This window comes from Macrobrachium rosenbergii, chromosome 41 (genome assembly GCF_040412425.1).
Source record: "Macrobrachium rosenbergii isolate ZJJX-2024 chromosome 41, ASM4041242v1, whole genome shotgun sequence".
Taxonomy (NCBI): Eukaryota; Metazoa; Arthropoda; class Malacostraca; order Decapoda; family Palaemonidae; genus Macrobrachium; species Macrobrachium rosenbergii.
The window spans coordinates 8,417,470-8,437,753 of NC_089781.1; the positions used below are offsets into that span (position 1 = coordinate 8,417,470).

A 20,284-nucleotide genomic window follows, 5' to 3' on the forward strand; every position below is an offset into this window, starting at 1 on the left:
CTAAGTTCTATTTTCCTATTCCTATAAACGTAGAGAAAGCACTTGATGAAACATAACGGTGTTAGTAGTTTGGTGTTTAAGAAATGGGAAAGTGCCAGAAGAATTGGTTAGGTTGACTGGAATTATGTATAAAAGAACAAGAACATCTGTAACAATGGATAGGCACTAGCCCGTTTCTGTTTATACTGTTCATGGATGTATTGAGTGAAGGGGTTGGGAATTAAATTAATTGGGAATTAATATATGCAGATGATCTGGTGATTATGGCAGAGACTGAAGAAGAATTGCAAAGAAAAGAAGGGTAAGAGAATGGTAGGAATATCTTGAGTTGGATGGTATAAAAGTAAATGGGGCTAAAGCTGAGGTTATGGTATCCAGCAGGCAGGGAGGGAGCAGATTATTTATACAAGATAGAAAAGGCCTAGATTTAAAACAGAGAATTTCAAGTACTAGGAACTACTTTAGGTCAAGAGGGAGGGAGGTGGCAGGGGTAATGTGTGACAAAAGGTTGACAAGTAATCAGACCAGTGGTGATGTATGGTTCAGGAACTCGGGCATTACATAAAGAAGGAAGAAGAGAAGCTGGAGCAAACAGAAATCAAGATGCTAAGGTAGATTGTAGGGATCTCTGCATGATAGGCTGGAAAGTAAAGAGATAAAGTGCTGCAGTGGTCAAGGTGACTGATTTGATAATAAAGTCAAGATTGAGATGGTCATTTGAGATGGTATGGGCATGTGGTAAAGATGAGTGAGGAGGGCTTGGGTAGAACCTGTTTGGAGTAGAAGGTTGAGAGGGAGGCAAAGGATCAGATGGCATGATAAAAAGAGAGAAAGGATTTGGAGGAGGGCGCTTTAGCAGAGGAAGATGCTTTTAACAGAAATAGCTGAAGGCGATACATCAAGGCAATTTAACCCATCGTAGGGATCACAGTGGGAATGAAGATGATGTAGTAACAGATTATATCAACAGTTAAAGCACAATTTTGGTCTTCCCTATGCCAGACTCAGCTGCCCTGGGTACTTCTGTATATAACAGCTTCCTACAATTTAGGTGGGGCACCTTCCTCTCAAGGCCACAATGCCATTGTGGCTGTTACAGTTGCATCCTCCACAATTTTCCCTGCTCAGTAGACCATTCCCAAGAAATGCAACCCCCATGGTGACCCCTGGGGACCAGTGTTGAGGCAAATTCTAGCTCCTTACTAAGCAGTAGGAATCCACCTTCCACTTTTCTCCTTGTAGGACAGCTCCTGCCGACATCTGTCACCCCTTAAAGGAGATTTTAAAGAAAATCTCCAAGGAGGCTCAATTCCCCTCCTGTAGCCTGGTGATGAAGATAACACACCAAGACAGGTCAGCCTGTGGATCTCCATTCCCCAGTGAAAGAAGCAGACATGTGAGATTCCATTAGGACAACCTTTTCAGTACGTAGCTCATTTGGTTTTGCCTTGATTTCACAGTGTGGTGGTTCTAATTCAAGGCCTGTCAAAGCTTGATAGATTTCACTGGCAAAACACTTAACATATCATTCCTTAGAGCTAGGGAAGGGGGTTAAGGGTAGCTTGCAGGTGTACCTGTCGAGTTATCAGCAGCCAGTGGTTGGTTCTCCCAGGTTCTGGTTTTGGATGGAGAAGGGTCTTGGGTGGAGTTCATATGTACATATTCTGTCTGCAGGACATTGTGTGTCAGTACCATGGCTTATCCCTTACCTCTACCATTCTTGAGCGACCTTCAGAAATCTAATTGACGCCTCAGGTGAATGCTGCCGGGGGAGGAAGAGGATCAAGGATTGTTCTCTACTTGCAGACTGAGCTTAGGAACTAGGGCATCATCTGTTTGTTATGACTGTTTCCAGCTCCTCCAGTCCTTCCCTGTTCCCCAGGGGGTCAGGAACTGCCCTTCCATTTCCCCATTGTGAAATTATCTCAAGAGTCAACTTTGGTATACATGAAACAGCTGAAACCAAAAGGAAAGGCAGAGATGAGGGTATGTATATGGTAGGACTCCCTTCCACTTTACCTCCACAGGAAGGTGTACCCACCTACTGCTTCACCTTTAGTGGCCTCAACCCTGAGGGCATGTTTGGCACTGATGACTTACACCAAGCAAGACCAGACCTTGAACAAGAAAACAAGGTTCAGCCCCTATCAAGACAAAGGTCCTGTTAGAGGAATTAGACAAGGTACCCACTAAGGATCTAAGGGCCTTAAAAAGATTAATTCTCCTTCAGGGAGCTAGTGGATTGAGTCTGTGGAATCATCGACCTCCGACAGTCAGCTGAAGAAACATTGGTGGCAGAATTTCAGCAAAGCTATGGTGGTAGTACTCTTGAACCCCCAACCACAGGGTATAGCACCAGAATATGAATGTAGATGTACAAATGAAAGATTGGTTTGCAAAAAAAAAAAAAAAAAAAAAATCTTCAAAATGGTTTTTTTGGATTTCAGTTTGTCAGGGATCAATTGGGTTAGTAATTTCTCTTTTCTTGTGGAGTTATGATAATTTTAGTGTATCACTGTTCTCATCACTGTACTGTATTTTTTATCAGATTAAAGAAAACCGAAGAGTGGGCAATATAAGTGCTGGTCCAACATCACATCTCTTGGAGGGAGTAACTTGGGATGAAGCCCGTCGTATGCAGGATGCAAGTATGTCTGCTGCCACTGACCATGTGATACTTGTTGGTGCTGCATCAAAAGGAATTATTCAACGAGATTTCCAGCACAATGCAGTTGTATACAAGACACCATATGCGAAAAATCCATTTGATAGCATTACAGACAAGGAGCTCGATGAATATCGTGATTTGGTAGAACGTAAACAAAGAGGAGACCCAAGTAAGTAGGAGTATTTAGAGTGGAGATGGTATTTTTAACATATTACAGGCAGTTCCCTGTTATTGGCGGGCTTGGTTATTGGTCGAAAATTGGCAATTTTCGAAGCTGAAAAATGCTGATTTCTGCTTATCAGTGTTGATAATTGGGTATTGGTGCCAATACATACCTAACAGAGGCGCTGATAGCCGAAGATCAGCGGTTTTCGGTTATCGGCAATTTTCGGTTATCGGCAATTTTCGGTTATCGTCACGCCATCAGAACGGAACCCCTGCCGATAACCGGTGAATGCCTTTATTTGTATGTAGTTTAACCAGACCACTTGCATTTTTAATTATTATTATATATGTTGTTTATGTAAACCAGTATGATATATTGAAAACAATAATAAGTTTTTCAAAATACTGTATAATATATGTGTATCTAATTTCAGTTGAAGAAATTGAAATAGAAAAAATGAACATCATGCCCGAACGAGCGACGGTTGACGTTGTAGACGACTCGATCCAAGATTCCACATTAAATACAACAGCACCAACTAGTCCTGCTTCTGATCAAGAAGGTGAGTGGTTGATTTTAAGCTCTTCATTTAGTGTATTTCAAAGTACAGTTTTATTCATAATGGTGACTTCATTGAAGGGTAAAGAAAGTAAGTTAGGATGTACATAGTTTGAAGACTTCAATTTTAAATTCGAGATCATGAATGATCCTAATAAAATAATTGTAACTTTATATATTGTTTGGTATTGTATTCTGTTAACAACAAAACTTGTACCAGTTTTTTATTCAGCAATGTATATAGATTAAAAACAAATTTAATGCAGCACAGTACTAGAGTTGCCATTTCCCATATGTAGACTGGATATTAGTACAAGGTACTTTAAGTGAAGTAATTGTTGTATCAGAGATGAAGATGAATAAGTGATAGTTCCCGGTAGTTCTAAGTGACACGATCTATTGCTGTACAAGATGCCTTGAGATGGCATTGATTCTGCGATGATTGCATTTGATTGGTATACACACAGCCTCCAGTGCACGGGTGCTGAAGGTGGAAACCAAACAGGCGCCAAGAGCAAGTAAAGCACAGTCTGTCGTCTTAAGCGATGGTCAGTAGGGTTTTTGATAATTTATTCTGCTAATAAAAGTAGTGTGTGGGATTTGTCCACTAAAACTGGTTTCTGATGATGAAGCTTGGAAGATTATGCCGTCCATAAAATGCGCCTGTGTACGTAAACCTCTCTTGCATACACATTTATAATTAATGTTAAAGGAAAATGCAATAGTGTGGGGGACAAAGTCTTGAAACTCACTGTGACCAAAGATGTATGTTATCTCATTAAGATTGAAAATAAATGCTCAGTGCTCACATTAGCTTGAAATATTACGGAAGACTTCAAGATGTGATATAAGAGAGGTTGTTTACTGAATGCTGCTAGTAAAATCTTTAAGAACAGATAATAATTGGACTACTCCTCCAAGATCATCATCGTGTATAAGTCAACTCAATTGTAGTTTGTAGGATCTGTATGGCTTCTTATGTTCTTGTCTCTTGATTTGTCCCAGTACATAGTTATAGCTGGCAAGTTCCTGACTGATGTTTGGTACTTGTAGCATGTCACTCATTTGGAAATATTCATGTCTTAAAAATCTTTGTTTTTTTGTTTGTTTTATGTTTTTATACTGTTTGTGGGATAACAGAGCTTTTTTGCTAGACATACAAGTTCATAATGTCCACTAATAACTAGTTTTTAATCAGTAATTTTATTAATTTCTTTTGGTTGGATTAATATATTTCCCCTTGTATTGTATGGAAATGCCATGATTTAAGCATTTGATGATAACCAAAGAGGTTTGGTTTTATAGTTCTGAAATACTGTGCAGTCAAGTACGGTATGTTTTTAGTTTTTCTTTAGCTTCTATTTTTAAGTGAAAGCTGCTAGCATAGATTGCATTTATTACATTAGTTACAGTGCATCGAAAAACTTTAAAATTAATCTTTATACAAAAATTATCAAGTATTACAAAAATTATTAGTTTTATTTTTCTTATTTCTTCTTTCACATTGGCTGAGGTATCATATTATTGTAGTTTGTGTAGGTGTGATGTTTCAGTTTAAATGTATCTCCACCTTTGGAATGTAATATTTTTCCAATAAAGCCTACAAAATATTAGTTTCTTCTTGTGGACTTGTATATCTTGAATACTGTGGTAGTCCAACCACTGCTTCTGTATCATATGATAGATGGAGAACGGGTTGTTCGTCAAAAGCCAAGCCTTCCCCCTAAACCCAACATTCCGAAGAAGCCCACAGTGGGCACAGTGGGTCCAGGGGTACCTGTTGGGCCTCCCCAGAGGGTGCAGGCAACAATGAAAACCCTTCCTCTGAGAGGTAACCTGGTTGACCTGAGTGCTGGAGTATTGACAGCTGACTAACTTCATGTCTGACCCTTATTGCAAAGGCTAATATAAGGACTCTTGTCCGTATTCCCAATCTTTGCAATATGTTGTTCAGTACTACAGGTTATTTCATATTTAGCAGTGAGTGTTAGACATGGGAAAGACAGAGTTTGTGTGTTCGTAAAAGTGTGGTATTTTGATTTGTGTTTTCCTGTCGTATTTATGTTTTAACTTTAAAAGTTGTGCAGGTAACAGGATAGATATTTTTTATACTAAACAGTTTAAATCCAGTCAACTGCATTTACAATACCTATTTTAATTATTTTGTGAAATTAACCGCATTTTAGATTTTGGTAACCTAGTGCTGTAGTAGTGAACCTAATCAATTATTGTAATAAGAATATTATCCCTTTATGACAATTCAGTGCAGTATCTGATGTGATCTATATATTGTCAAGTTAGTAGTGTAGCCCACTTTATAATTGTGTGGTCCAATTTTTTCATGTGAAAAGACAACCAGAACGAAACTGGCATGAACTAACATAATTACCTTTGTGTTTTATTATTCGCCTGCCAATGAAATACATTTAAGGTGTATTATTTGGATTTTAAATTGCATTTTCCCTCTTCAGATGCAACCATATTGAATTAATGTGGGAGTGAACTAATTAGGTAGTGGATTAGAAGGAGGCTGCCAGGTTTTGGCATTTGAAAATATTCATTTTTATTCCAATTGATTTGATTGCAATATACAGCTCACTTTCACTTTATTTATTATGGACACCCCTGCAATTGCTGTTAGACTGGATGATGAAACTAATGTACTTTAAACTTATTCCATTCTTTCAGGGTTGAAAATTAACATTTTCTCAGAAAGGTAGTATGCTATAGAAAAAGGACTATGAACCATGGCCTTTCATGCATATTCCAGGCAAGGCACAAGCTGGAAATGGTTGTAGAAACTTTGTAACAAGTTATTAATTGGTTGTAGGTTGGTAAATGGCAAGATACCACTCATTTAGCAAAAACCTTCACTGTCAGCAACTTTTTTTTTTTATTTTTTAGTATTTTTCTGACTTCCGGCTTTAGAATGTTTCTTGTGAGCACTTGGCAGTTGGTATGGAGGTATAAATAGAAAAAGGGTTAACTATTATAACAACGGGAATGGTGTGTGTGTGTGTGTGTGTGTGTGTGTGTGTGTGTGTGTGTGTGTGTGTGTGTGTGTGTGTGTGTGTGTGTGTGTGTGTGTGTGTGTGTTCCTTTCACTATAGATCCTCACTGCTTTTTCTATTTTTGCAGTGGTAAGACCTGCAGTCCTGATTTGCCTTGCCAGGAGTGTGTTGGTCTCCTTTGCTAAGGAAGTGATATGCTGGAAGGTGCAGGAAGGGCAAGAATTTGTTTGCAGGTTTCTTTTTTTGAAGGGAGGGAGATAAGGGAAAGGGAAGGGCACTTCCTTTGGTGCCACTTTTGCCTGATTCCCTTACCATTTCTTTAGCTTTCCATTCTCATTCTTCCCTGGTTCGGTCTGATAGGGGTACGTGCATGGAGGTGTCTTAGCAGGTGCTCTCAGACTGTGATAACCCTACATATATGTGATGTTTGCCATCACCTACACCTGCTATGCCAGCTGCTCTAGGTACATCAGTGGAGAGAGAGGAGTGTCTTGAGCCAGTGTGGCCTACTCTTGATATTAGGGTGATCCATCATTCTGTTTGCTCTTGGACCACTTAGCTTCAGCTAAAGAGTCAATTGCTGCTATTCCTGATGATGCACCTGCTGCTACTGTTTGGGATGTTAACCTCCCTGATCTTCCCATTGCTGTTGTTGTTTGTTTATTTAGGAGAACTTCCTGCAGCTGGTACTTCTGTACTTTATCATCTGCCTGCTTGGACCCCATCCTGAGCCATAATGGAGAAAAGTGAGATTCAAAGCTGGAGTAAAGTGAAGAAATGGAAACACATTTCTACCTATCTCCACCTTACATGATGCACTGAAGACATTACAATAGGGTGTTTACAATGACCGGTAGGCCCCAGCTGCATCTACTTTTTAGTGTTTTACTTTATCTCTGTTCTCTCTTTCTTTAGTTTTGCTGTCCAGTATCTCTTACCAGTTATTTCTTAGTGTATCTGTGGGGTTTTCTCCCACTTCCATCTGTAGATCTTTGCACTTCATTTCCTTTATTTTTGGGTCGCAATATCTTGCTGTCCAACCTCTTCAGCTCCCTCTTTTCATTGTCTTCAGCACTGAATGTCTGAAAGTACCCCAGTGCTTGGCTGAACAACCTGATTTTCACAAATCAGCCATTCATCCCTCCTCTTCTTCTGCCCTTATTTTTGTAGGAAGAAAGGAGGATGTCCCAGAAGACCTCTCACAAAAAGTTTTATGTGGCTTCCAGAGAGCAGCTTCTGTCTCATCTTGCCAAAAACAGAAGACAGTGTTTGCTGACCTCCACATGAGCATGTTAGTGTTTGCTCATCTTCACATGAGTATTTTATCTTAGGCACAGATGAATGTGACTCACAAGTATATTTGTGACCCCTTGAGTTCCTTTAATTTTCAGAAAGACTTGGACACTTTCCTTACTGCTTGTCCCTCTCCAGAGGGAAGAAACAGTGTTAACTGTGTTCCCGTCACAGTCATGTTCTCCACAACCTGTTCATGGGGGTGAAGGGTTCACTCAAGACAGGACTCTGTTATGTGACACCCTACAGTATCATGAGACCCATCATGCTTGTAATTGTGTACCCCCTCAAAGAGTGTTTAGTTTTTTCAGCTCTTCTGTGATTGTGAATGCATGAATATGTTTATGGCCCCTCATTTAAGCCTTCTACTATTCAGCTTTAGCTGTTCACAGGAAAAACCTAGGTATATAGACCATGGTTCGAATTGTTTGTGACATGTTCTGGCATATTTGTCTTGTGGTTGTGCAGTAGGTACAAGTAGGTCCGATCACTCTCTACCATGATCTCTGTAGTGGTCACCAAAGTGGGCTGCATCTGTCGGATGTCTCTCCTTTGGGAATGGATCCCTCTCAGCCTGTGAAATCTTTTCATACAGAACCTGTGCAGGCTGAGTTGCATAGGTACTTTTGTGAGATTATTGGGCTTATTTGTGAGCATATTGAACTGAGAGAAGTGACCTTGGTACTCTTGTCAAACCCAATATTGTCAGTAATTGAACTGTTAAATCTCACCCTGGAGTCAAGACTATCAGTTTGACTATCATGGTGTCTGTTTGTTATGTACAGATGAACTGTCTGATTTTATTGTCTAAAGGTCCCTTGTCTTTCAGTTGAAGTCTTTTCAGTCTTTCAGAAAGCAAGCTGCTTTCCCTGCGTCTGACCCCTTTTTAAGTTGATGCTACTCCCCTTCAGGCTGCCAAACAAGCTTTTCCTGGAGAGAGGCTACACAGAAGGTACTAATTCTCTGCAATGGAATCAGGAGCCATGAAGTTGGTTACCAACATTGTGGCTTGGCTTTTGGTTGAACATACTTGTTGACTATGCTAGTGTGTCATCTTCACATGGCAAGGAAAAGTTTAGGAAGGTTTTTGTGTTGGGGGCCAAAGTACTTGAGCATGCTGGTAGACATAGACATGGCATCATTGAGTCTTTCCGAGGGATTCTTGTGTCAGCAAGTTAATGGAGGTAGTAGCACAGTTCCTGTCTAGGTAGGGTCAACCAGTTTGGCTAGTCAACCTTTGTCACTAGTTATCTAGGTGGTGCCTGAAGCAACACTGTTTGGCCTCCAGCAATCTGCCCTCCTTTCCTGTGCCCTTTAGTGAGGAAGTAATGGACAATCTGATATCGTGAGTGGATGACAGGACCCTCATTGTGGGAGTTACACTTAACTCCCTGCCTTTAGAGATAAATCAGTTCTCAGGGCATTGCAGGAGAGGTGGGAGCCACACCGGGAAGACCTATTTGTTTCAAGTGTGTGGATGGGAGACTATCTCTATTTATGCATCAACATCTTGGGGATAGAAGCAGTGTTGATAGCACTACAAGCATTTCAGGATCAAATGAAGGACCATATGGGTATTGTTGTTGAGTTACAACATTACCAAAGTGTGTTGCATCAAGCTGCAGGGGATGGTTTCCTTTCTCATCTTATCAGTTGGCAAGGCAGATGTGTGAGTGAGTGGTTCACCATGCCAATGAGCTGATAGCTTAGTACATTCCTCACCAGTTTAGTCATCAGGGACAGTTTGTAAGAATGGAGTGGTCTTTACACTGTGGCATGGCAGAGAGGCGGTTACAGCTTTGAGGAACATCAGTAATTGATTTGTTCTTCTCAGGAAGCTCCTAGTGTTCTGCTCCCATGTTCGAGACCCATGGGCTGCTGTGGAGGATGCCACAATGTTGGTGACCAACTTCGTGGCTCCTGATTCCATTGCAGAGAAGTAGTACCTTCTGTGCAGCCTCTCCCCAGGAAAAGCTTGTTTGTCAGCCTGAAGGGGAGTAGCATCAACATCCTCTGTTACAAAAAACTTCAAAGGGGTCAGAGGCAGGGAAAGCAGCTTGCTAGATCAACTGAAAGACAAGGGACCTTTAGACAGTAAAATCTCTTTCCACCATTCAGTTTTGGTTGATCACTCCAGGTCTCAGGGTGATCGTGGTGGCTCTTAGTTGGCCATATGCAAAGTAGTAGCCTGATCTGCCAGCTCTTCTGGATGAGGTACCAGGAGAAATTCTGTATTGCTCACATTTTGTTAGACTTGCATACTTAGATTCCATCAGTCCATGGAGGCTCTTTGTCTTCCCAGATGGAGTATCCAGCATCGGAGGGGGGAAGTATTTTTTTTTTTTTCTCATGGGGCTGTGCTGGCGATGTCTCAGCAGCCATGAATTATGGAAACTGAGATATCTGCAATTTATGTTGTAGATAAGGTTTATATCTTGTTGGGGCCACTGTATTAGGTTGCTTACTTTCTCATTCAGCTTTGTCAAGTCAAGCTCTTCTCAGTCCGTGGGATGACAGGCTTTCACTCTACTTTCAGCTGTGTTTTGACTGAAGGTTATGGACTTCTCTTCCTTGGTAGAATTGTCCAAGCTTAATGGAGGCTTTGAAAAGTCGTGCCCATTGCATAAGCTCAGGCCTTGGGAATGGGATGCCACTCATTTTCTAAGGTCTTAACTCTTAGTTCAGGTGAAGTATGAGCCCCTTTAGAGCATTCGGACTGATGGCATGCTCCAAACCATTTTTCTGTTAGTTCTACCTTTGGCAAAGAGTATGGGATTATTCTCATTCTAGGTAGTTTGTTCCTGAGTTTGTTACAAAAACTCAGAATTAGTTAGTTTTTGACACAAGATATGAGAACTGCTTTGTCTGCTCTGTCGGAGACTTGGTCAGTGGTGATCTGGATGAGATATGTGAGCCTTGTATGATATGAATAGGACCTAAGATCTCAAGTGCTTATTTTTTTGTACTGGCTGACACAAGTAGGCGTTTAAGAACTTTTCTTTGTTCGTGAGATAGTCAACCATCCAGTTCAGCCTAAAGGCCATGAAGTTGGTGGCACTACCCCAATCCTTGGGGATTCAACAATTTTTAACCTGAGGGATGTCACCCACAAGTCTTTTAACAACTTCTCCTGAGAACCTGTGGTGGCTGCTGAGTAGGTTGTGTAGCTATCCAATATCTGATTGGTCAGCAAGCCTTTCACCTAAGGTAACAAGGCTGGGGTTGAATGGATGAATGGCTTGCAACTTTCTTTTGTTCCTTCCTTTCTCTCTTGCAAGGCAATATTCAGGTGAATTACAGTATGGAATGGGCCACGACGTGAGTGACCAACTGTACCCCCCATCTTTGGAAAGGACATGACTCCTGAATTTTCATAGACTGCATTTTCAGGCAAACCATCTCTGGCTCAGGGTCCTATTAGCGTCTGCATTCCCATGCTAGACTGGTTAGATTACACTAGTTTTTCTATTTTCCCTTCATTTCTTATGACTGAGAAAATAACATGTCAAGGAAGATATTGAATAATGTCATTCAGTCTTGAAAGATGGTCCTCCCAGCTTAGGATTAACTTAGCAAAAGCACTGGTTTGTGTTCTCATTGGAACAAATATCAGATTTTTAAGATTTTTATTCCTTCTAGATATACAAACCAGAATCTTTTATCATAATACAATTTCAGTCTGATGTGAAGGAAAAAGTGCAGGGTTTCCAACAGGGGAGTGGATGTATTCTGCCACTTACCTACCTACTGCCAATTAACCACTGTGTTAGCAAACTTCAACAACTGTTTCCAGCCCTTGCCAGGAATACTTCTAAATAAAAGACTGTGGCTTTTGTATTCAGGAAAAGTACAAATCATCTTAAAAATTTAGTATTTTCAGAGTATACAATATTTTGCCACAGCTCTTACAGTGTAGTATTAATTTTGTGTGGTTTTAAATATATTACCAAATAATAATAGCTATGGTGTGATGGTGTAGGTGAAAATTAAATTGATTTTTTACAGAAAATGGGAAAATTGTGTTCTAATTTTGGGGATTTAAGGAAGTCAGGATGAGCAGTATGTTATGAGTTTTATGGTGTGAAGGGAAGTAGGTCTGAAGAAAAATTCTGCAGTTTGATGTAATTGTGTTGATCACTTGTTTAATAAGTGATTAAGGTGGTTCTAATTAGTTGTATTTTTTCAGCTTAATGGAACATTGTACAGGTTCTATGGTTATACAGTATTGAATACATGATGAAAGAGGTATTGTTAACAACTAAAAACAAAGTCACTCAGTTAATTGGCTGTAAAAATTAAGCATGAAGTCATTCAGTTAACTGGATGTATTACTGTGATTATGTAGAGAACTAGTTTCAATATTTTCCCGATATATACCATACATATTTTACCTAGGTAGTTAAAGGCTCTAACATAGGTAAACTACTTAACAGTAACTTGCAAACACTGAAGCAATGTGAAGCATAGTAAAAACAAGCAACTTGCTGCCTCTATAAGTGTTTGTTGGAACTTGAGCCAAGGAAAAAGGAAATGATACAATTCTAAAGAAGAATGTAGATAATAAAATAAACTTTTCTCTTGGAAGAACTAACATGAAAATTGAATTTTCTCACAAAATCAAATTTTTTCTACAAACCTTATATACTTATATACAACACACTTTCTTGGTCTCCAGATGATCAGACACTGCAGTCTTTAGTTTAACAGACATAAACAGAATGGTAGCTCATCATGCATGTACAGTTAGATCTCTGGTACTCATCAAACACCTGCCTCACTTTAAAAGTTGTGTGGATACAAGGCTTCATAAGATCAGTGAGCCGGAGACGACAGATCATCATCATCATGAGGGATGGGTTTTTATTTAAATAATCAGTTTTATTAACACTTTTTTCATCACAGACTTATCACTCGTATATAAACTGAATCACAATTTAGGTGGGAGGTTCAAGAATACTGGTCATGACCTGTAGGATACATGAAGAACATTTTGAAACTAATGTAGACAGACACCTAAGGCTCATGGCAAGTCATGGGTTTGATATAGGGAAGTATGAGCCTGTTTGAGAGTAAAAATAAAGTGTTTGTAAATACAAAGAAGCTACCTGATTCAGGGAATGAAGATACTACCAAATATGTGAGATGCAGATGCAAGTAATCATGAAAGACATCTCTGACCATGCCATAAATGAGAGAGTGAAAATAGAGTGAGGAAGATATGATAGATCTGCCTTGGTTTCTATTTGTTACTATAATCCTTTGTGATAATATTTTCTCTGTGTTGCTTTGATCATTTTAAAATTTGTTATATACCAAAATCATCGCAATTTAGTGTACAATACAACTAAAAAAAATTAACTCATTAGCTTTAACCGTTTTGCTTACAGCGCGATTTGTATACAATTATATACAAGTTTTTTTTTTCGCTGTCATATATGCCAATATTTATATATGATAATGATATTTTTTTTAATTTCTGATGGTTGCATACTAAACTTCACGCAATGACGAAAAACATGAGCCAAAAATGAACTCTTAATCTTAAAAACTAAGCGTGCTGTGATTTTTTGAAAAAAACTTTTTTCCGCTTTGGCGCTAACTCACTGAACGCCGCCGGCATAAGGGAGACGTTTTTGTAAATAGGGCTTCGGCGTTAAAGGGTTAAGAAACAAATATCAAATACGAAGTCTAATTTACCAATGCTAAACACCATAAATACTTCCAGTACCTTCACACGCTTAAAAAAATTAAACACTGGAGTATTGCCAATCAAAGCACAATATTTTTTGCTCACAGAAAAAAACTAGGGATAATACACATATAAGGTGCTTGAAAATTAGAAGCCCAGAACTCAGGAGACATACTCCAGTGAAAAATCAGAAGTAATAGATGAGGCAATAAGGGACAGTCTTTGGAAACTTTTCAGCTGTTAATACCATTGTAGACATAAAAAATGAGGCAGGTGTTTGAGGAGCCAGGTGGAGCATGCACAGTGGGCTACTGCTCTTTCATCCACCAGATGAGACTTAAGTGCATGAGACTTATAATGACCATGAGTGTGTACTATGTATGAGTGATGGGTTTGTGGTAAAGCAAATGAAAATAAACATAGGATTATAAATTTTACTGTACTGGAATGGGTCCTATTATATATATGTTTGTGATTTGAGTTAATAAATATGATTGTATTTATAATATGTGAGAGAAAAAATTGGAAGGCATTATTATGGCTGTAATAGTGTAAGATACTACATTCTTATGTATTGTGGGAAAATTTCTCTCCTTTAGACAGCCTAATTGAAGCTTTTCTCTGTATTGCACTTGAGGGATAAAGCATTTTGCCATCCTTTGTAATTGCTGTTGTCATATCAAAACAGTAATAGTGACTTTTTTGGTTATTATTTAGGCCTTTGCTAACATATTCCTCTGTTCCTCTACATAGATTAGATGAACATTTCTGGTATTGTTTGACTGCTACTTGCAGTAAGGTAGATTTGTGCAGTACAGTATTCTTATATTTTATTTTGCAACCCTGGGTAAAATTGAAATTAAATATTCAGTCACAAGTAGAATTCTTTAAATTTTAATCATAGATGGTTTCTAAGATTTTTTGTTCAGTGAAAGGTAAGGTGAATTTACCTTTTTGAAGTACTTTATTTTCTCCCACCATGTCCTTGTGGTAAGGAATTTGTGGAATGCATTTCTTCATTTCAGTTAGGTAATGGATTTCTGTAATGCGCATGATTGTTCAACTTTATGCACCATGTGCATGTTGCGCTTTTAAGTATTTTTGATATCCTGTTTTTCCTTTATTTATATATATAATTACAGTTTCTTTGAAGCATGATTAGTGTTGTAAAATTGACTTTTTCTTTCATTTTTTGACTTGAGATGAGCATGAGTTGTTAGTATATTACATTATTTTATTTATCAAAGAACTTTGTGATTTTATGTCTTGTACTGTAGAGTAGTTTCCTAACTATTTTTCGTTTTATGCTATGTTTGATATGTGTGCAGATGAAGATGGCGTAAAGGAGCGTGAGCCAAGTCCCTCACTCGAGCGTTCCAAGTCTGCATTTTATAAGAGTGAAGGTACTTATAAAGTATTTTATTAAATTGCTCTATTGAAGCTTTTTATTTTTAAATAAAAATTAACCGCACTCAGAAAAGTTTTAGTTCAAGTGCTTAAAGACAGTAGTTGTGTTCTAGATATATATATATATGCATATATGCACAAGCACATTAGAACAAACAAATAATTTTTAGAATATCCATGTAACAAAAGTTTAAGAATGGTTGAGAATGCTCTTTGAGTATAGAAAGAGCGTGTAGTAGTTACTGTGTTCTCTTTGAGAACAGGAAGAGCATGAGCTGGTTATCCCCTTCTTTGCTGGTTATTCCTTCAAACACATGAAAGGCTTCAGTTGTAAAAAATGGTAGGACAAGCAACAGATAAAAGATTTAAGACCAGTCCAAAATACTTAAATAGGTTACATGTCTTTTCCATATTTTGGAATTCCCAGATGGTTGGTGGATTAATTTCATTATCTAATTCACATTCAGTTTTCACCCGTTTGCTTTGTATCCATAGCATTTTATTGTACAAAGTAGCAGTCCAATTTTATAATTTTATTCTTCCCCCTCATGGGAGGAAATAAGAGGAGTAAGGGAGGAAACCATCAACATGAATGCTGATAACTGGAACCCATCGTGGAAAACATCATTATTGTGGAATTCTTGTGTTTGTGCATATATATACATACAGTTATTCGTGTCATTTATAAATGATTAAATTTTTAAGTCTTGTCTTATTAAGGTCTCTGAGAATTTGCTTTGATTAGACATAGTAATTTATTTTTCTTACTAACATATGATAGTAATTTTTTTTACTAACAATTTGAACTTTTTCTTTTTATAGGAATGTGTTTTAGAGACGTAGAAAGTTTATTTCTTTAGTTTATATTGCTGTTTTCATTTTTCTGGGCTTCTGAAGTAATCTTTGCACCTTTATTTAAGAAAAGCTTTGCCTGTCATCAAATGTCTTGAGTCTTTGTATAGTAGTCAAAACCAGAAATTTATTCATTGATGTTAATGCAACATGCATGGCAAATACTAACCAATATTGCATGTCATTTCTATTGTCTGATTGATCAGTGGCAACTGAGAAACGGTCAGCACTGCAGCGTCGTTCCTGTTCTCTTCCCCGGAAAGGTAAGTGATGAACGGGTAGAGTATTGTAAGAATTTTTGGTATGAAAGTGGTTGCATTTTATTAGAGAAGTGAGGCAGAAAGGGCCCATTGTTTATTGGTTTGAATGTTATTGCTATACATTCAGTGGTAGAGCACTGTGGATTTATCCAGTGCATTTGTCCATACCATACTTAAATGTTAGTAAACAAGGAAATATAAAGTTGAACTGTAGATATCAGAAAGTAAATATTCATTGCACTGTTGATTATTAAAACAAGAAAAATACCCATTACGTAAATTGGTTTTATAATTTATATTGATTAAATAAAATTTAGTTGTTTTACAAGGTATTTAAAACTGATTGAAGTGGGGTATTTAATCTCAAACTTGTCAGTACTGAAGGTTTGTAATTTAAACTAACTGGAGGAAGATTCCTATGGTTTTATTATTATTTTTTTTTAATATTTCTATACCCAAGTACATAATAAAAGGAAGACTTCTCTGTAGATGAACTTATATCTATAAGTCATTTACTATAGTAGGCTTTAATTTTTCATTAACACATCATATCAGTTCTTTATCCCTTTCTGAGTTCTTTGCTCATGGTCTGTAGTAAATAATTTTTTATTCAAGTGCTAGTGTTATATGGTGTGCACAGCTAATAAACCACACTTCACTAAGGGAATGTGTTACCACAAAGCTAAGAGGAAACATGATGGAAATTATTTTATAATTGACTAAAAATAGTTTTGTTTTGGTATAGGAACCTTTAATTTTTTTGTATTGGATATTCTGAGCAATATATGGTTTATATAATATTGTAATATAGATATTCTGTTGCATATTGTTCATCTTTATTTCCTACAATATATATTTATTGTAAAAGAGAATTTAAGAAACTGGTATTTCCAATTAGAGACATCCAGTGCAAGACTGTCTTACAAAATTAATTCCAATAGTACTTTTCATTTTAATATTTGTAGGTCAGTAATGATTATGATCGTGTTTAAAAGATAAAACTGTATTATATTTTAAATAACATGTTAGTTTTGTCTATACTTTAAGAACATTGAGTCTCGGATATAAAACGTTTTGTCTTTGATTTAATATTCTCATGAAATTTTGAATGGAAACTTTTTGATTTGAGTTCTTTTCCTTCCTGGCAAGTCTCACAGTTCCTTGGATGGGGTATGTTTTTCATACCTTTATTGCCTTGTTGATCACAACATACTTTTTTCATAGGTTGCTTAGATGGTATTGGATAGAAGCTGAATTTAGATTTAGTCCAGATAACACTGGCCTTGCATTAGAATGTTGGTGCAATAAGTTGCTGAGAGAGTGCATCAATAGCTGTATGGCTTCTATGAAGAGAATATTTCCCACAAATCCTGCAATAATACGATGTCTGCAAATTTAGTACTCATTACTATGTATTGTCTTGAAAACTGGCTTGACTGTTGGCTGGCTTTAGAGACCTACCATGTAGCTTAAAGTGTTCAATTAATTGCACATAAGATTTTGATATACCTTTTGGTCTGTGTAGAGATAATTTCAGGAATTTTGTATGCTTTTTTTAGTATTGAAAATTTTATTTCCTAAATTAGTAAGATTTATATTGATGAAAAACAGGTTATTTTAACTTGCTGGAATGTGTTTTTTTTTTTAATAAGAATGAGGCATATTTAATATAGTGAGATGGGATTGTTTCAAATAAAATTTCAACTACCAGTTGTGAAGGATTACCTTAAAGCCTAGGTTGTTATGTTACAGTGCCACCATACGTATATATGCTCACATTTGTGGCCTTCGAATGCCCCCAACTCAACAGAAGACGAATGGTAGTCTCAAAGCACTGGTACCCATCATTCTCCTTCCTCACTTTTCATGAGCCTGCAGTGTTGTTAACATCTCTATCCAGGACTCTTAGCTCATTTCCTAATGACAGAATTGCCTTTTTTTCAGCATTTTGAGTCTCCCTTGGGTTCTTCTAGTCAATAAAAATAATGGAAACTGAAATAACATTAAATTCTCTGGAGGTAACAAAAAGAAAAACTAAATATAGGCCCATTTTGATTCTCTGTTTGGAAATCAGATTTGGTCAAGGTTCTTAGTACTAGAAAGTGAAAACCAAATACCTTGACTCTGACTTGAAACCTATATCTGTTAAATAGACATTTAACAGCTGAAATGACTTTTAGACAAATAAAATGCATGTGGTTGGTCAAGGCAACTACCAAAAATCAATCTGAGAGCAGTTTTGCAATACAGTCTATAGGTAAAAGTTACAGTAAAAAAAGATACAATAATACTGTATCCAAGATTTTGAAATCTGTAATTTTCCAGGTAGGAAAATAAACCTTTTTAAAAGTAGCAAAAATAAAATTTGGAGGGCAAGATCTTCCATTGAAAATTAAAAGTTTGAGTTAAAAATAGAGAAGACAGACCATTTGTACCTAAACTCTTACAATGCAAAAATTCTATTAAATATGGAAAAAAAAAAAAAAAATATGTTGTAATGACAACAGATGTGCATACTATGGAAGATGTTTTGAAACAGTTAGTAGCACCATTAGTCAAGATGAACAAATCTGTAGAACAAAAATTACATAACTAATTATGTCAAATCTTGAGAGTTCAAGACAGTATAAAAAATATTTGTTACAGAAAAATGAGAGTATACTCTCTACACTTGTAGGTATTTCAGCTCCAAGAAAAGGTGGAATCTTTTGAAATGGAAAATGCTCAATGCTATTAGCAGTCATACTTATGACAGTTTTATACTCACCTTTGGCTAAAAAACTTGTATATCCTAAAAAAGACCTAAGCAATGCCATTAACTATATTTGTCTCCTTAACCAGCATTTCATGTATAGTCCTTGCAAAATGGTCTACATCAGACTAACCCAAGCAAGCCAGTAACTACAGACCTGCTTCCTTAACCAGCTGTTTATGTAAAGTAATTGCAAAGTGGTCAGTGCTAGACCAATGTGCTATGTCCAGAAGTCTTAAGATCTGGCTGTTCAATAACCCATGCTCAACAGATCAGAGGTTTTTGACTCCTTCCTGTGGTCAGGAAGTGAGGCCAGGTGGTCCGAACCTCCAGTCGGTTCTAAGACTTTCTTATCCTCTCCCCAAGAGTAAGACATCCTTACGTTAAGACAAGGTTTGTTCCGTATATGAACAAATGACAGGGTTTAAATCAATTTGTATTAAGAGTAAATCATTGTTATGTTAAGACAAGGTTTGCTCCGTACATGAACAAATGACAAATTTTAAATCAATTTGTATTTTTCATAACCAACAAACCTTCGGTCTTGACGTATACGGCCCACCTCAAGCCACCCCTCAATTTTTTCTGGACTAGAAGGAAACTGATATGATGGTGCATAGTGGTGGTAAAGCAGGTCGCATAGCTTCCTCCTAACCCCTTATTGGCTGACGCCTGTGTTATTTTTAACCGGACTCCAGCTAGCGCCAGAGTTTATCCTTACATTAAGACTGAAGGTTTGTTAGTTATGAAAAATACAAAATGATTTAAAATTTGCCATATTCCAACCCACTCTAGATCTCAAAACAGTAAATCAACATTAGATTTATTAGCCAATTTAGATCTTACTGCAAAGGTTTTGAATGTGAACAAAAAACTGCAGCATTTTTTATTATACCAAGAAAGTTTTTAACACAAGGACATTAGTGGGCTTGTCATTTGATTGTGACTTGGTCATTGTCTGGACTGTTCCCATTACTTCTTTGTTGAGTAATGAGGAAGACATTTCTTGTTCATTGAGGGCCATTTGCCATTACCCACAGAAAATGAGATTACAAGGCTGGTGGTACTGTATTCTTTCTTTCCATAAGGCTGAGGAAGCAGGTCACAAGAAACATAGGCAGTTCATTACTGATTAAGCAAGTCATCCTCAATTGTTTAGTTTTGTTTAAACAATTCAACAAATGGTTGAATCTGTACTTGGGGTAAGTATTAACCTGTTGCGTCCCCCGATGAGCTCGCCGCTAACGCATGGCCACGCTTTTTCTTGCAATTAGCGGTCATATCACTGATGATAGTTTTTCAAAGTTAATATTGATTTTCATGCTTATAATTCGTACTGTAGTTAAGAGTAGGAATTTTATTAAATGATAGGATAAAAACTATTACTACTACTATTATTTTATTTCATAAGACTACAAAATACTGAATGAAAAGTGTTGTACATACATGCACTATTATTCTTTTTTATGCCAATCTCTAAAGCAGGGGCTACACACAATCCATCTATGTACTGTGATTGTGGAGACAAATGTTCTACATTCTCATCTAGAAACTGATTTGCAAATCTGTTTGTTTCTTTAGGTAATCAATGATTTCATCATCAAATTATTTCTCAAAAATTCTAATGG

The 20,284-nt window shown here is 37.2% G+C and overlaps 1 protein-coding gene across 50 annotated transcripts in view; it reads left to right on the forward strand.

Annotated features, from left to right (window-relative positions):
* hts (adducin 1-like protein hts) overlaps nt 1-20,284 on the forward strand; it is a 186,229-nt gene that overhangs the window by 145,541 nt on the left and 20,404 nt on the right. For 15 of the 50 annotated variants that reach the window (XM_067083871.1, XM_067083865.1, XM_067083851.1 and 12 more), the window contains 6 exons: nt 2,549-2,837; nt 3,268-3,396; nt 3,860-3,940; nt 14,714-14,788; nt 15,851-15,907; nt 17,054-17,074. In XM_067083871.1, coding sequence (XP_066939972.1) covers nt 2,549-2,837; nt 3,268-3,396; nt 3,860-3,940; nt 14,714-14,788; nt 15,851-15,907; nt 17,054-17,074 — 652 coding nt within the window. Of the gene's footprint in view, nt 1-2,548; nt 2,838-3,267; nt 3,397-3,859; nt 3,941-5,076; nt 5,224-14,713; nt 14,789-15,850; nt 15,908-17,053; nt 17,075-20,284 lie in introns of all 50 variants that reach the window. The other 35 variants (XM_067083876.1, XM_067083875.1, XM_067083872.1 and 32 more) reach the window with 8 other exon arrangements.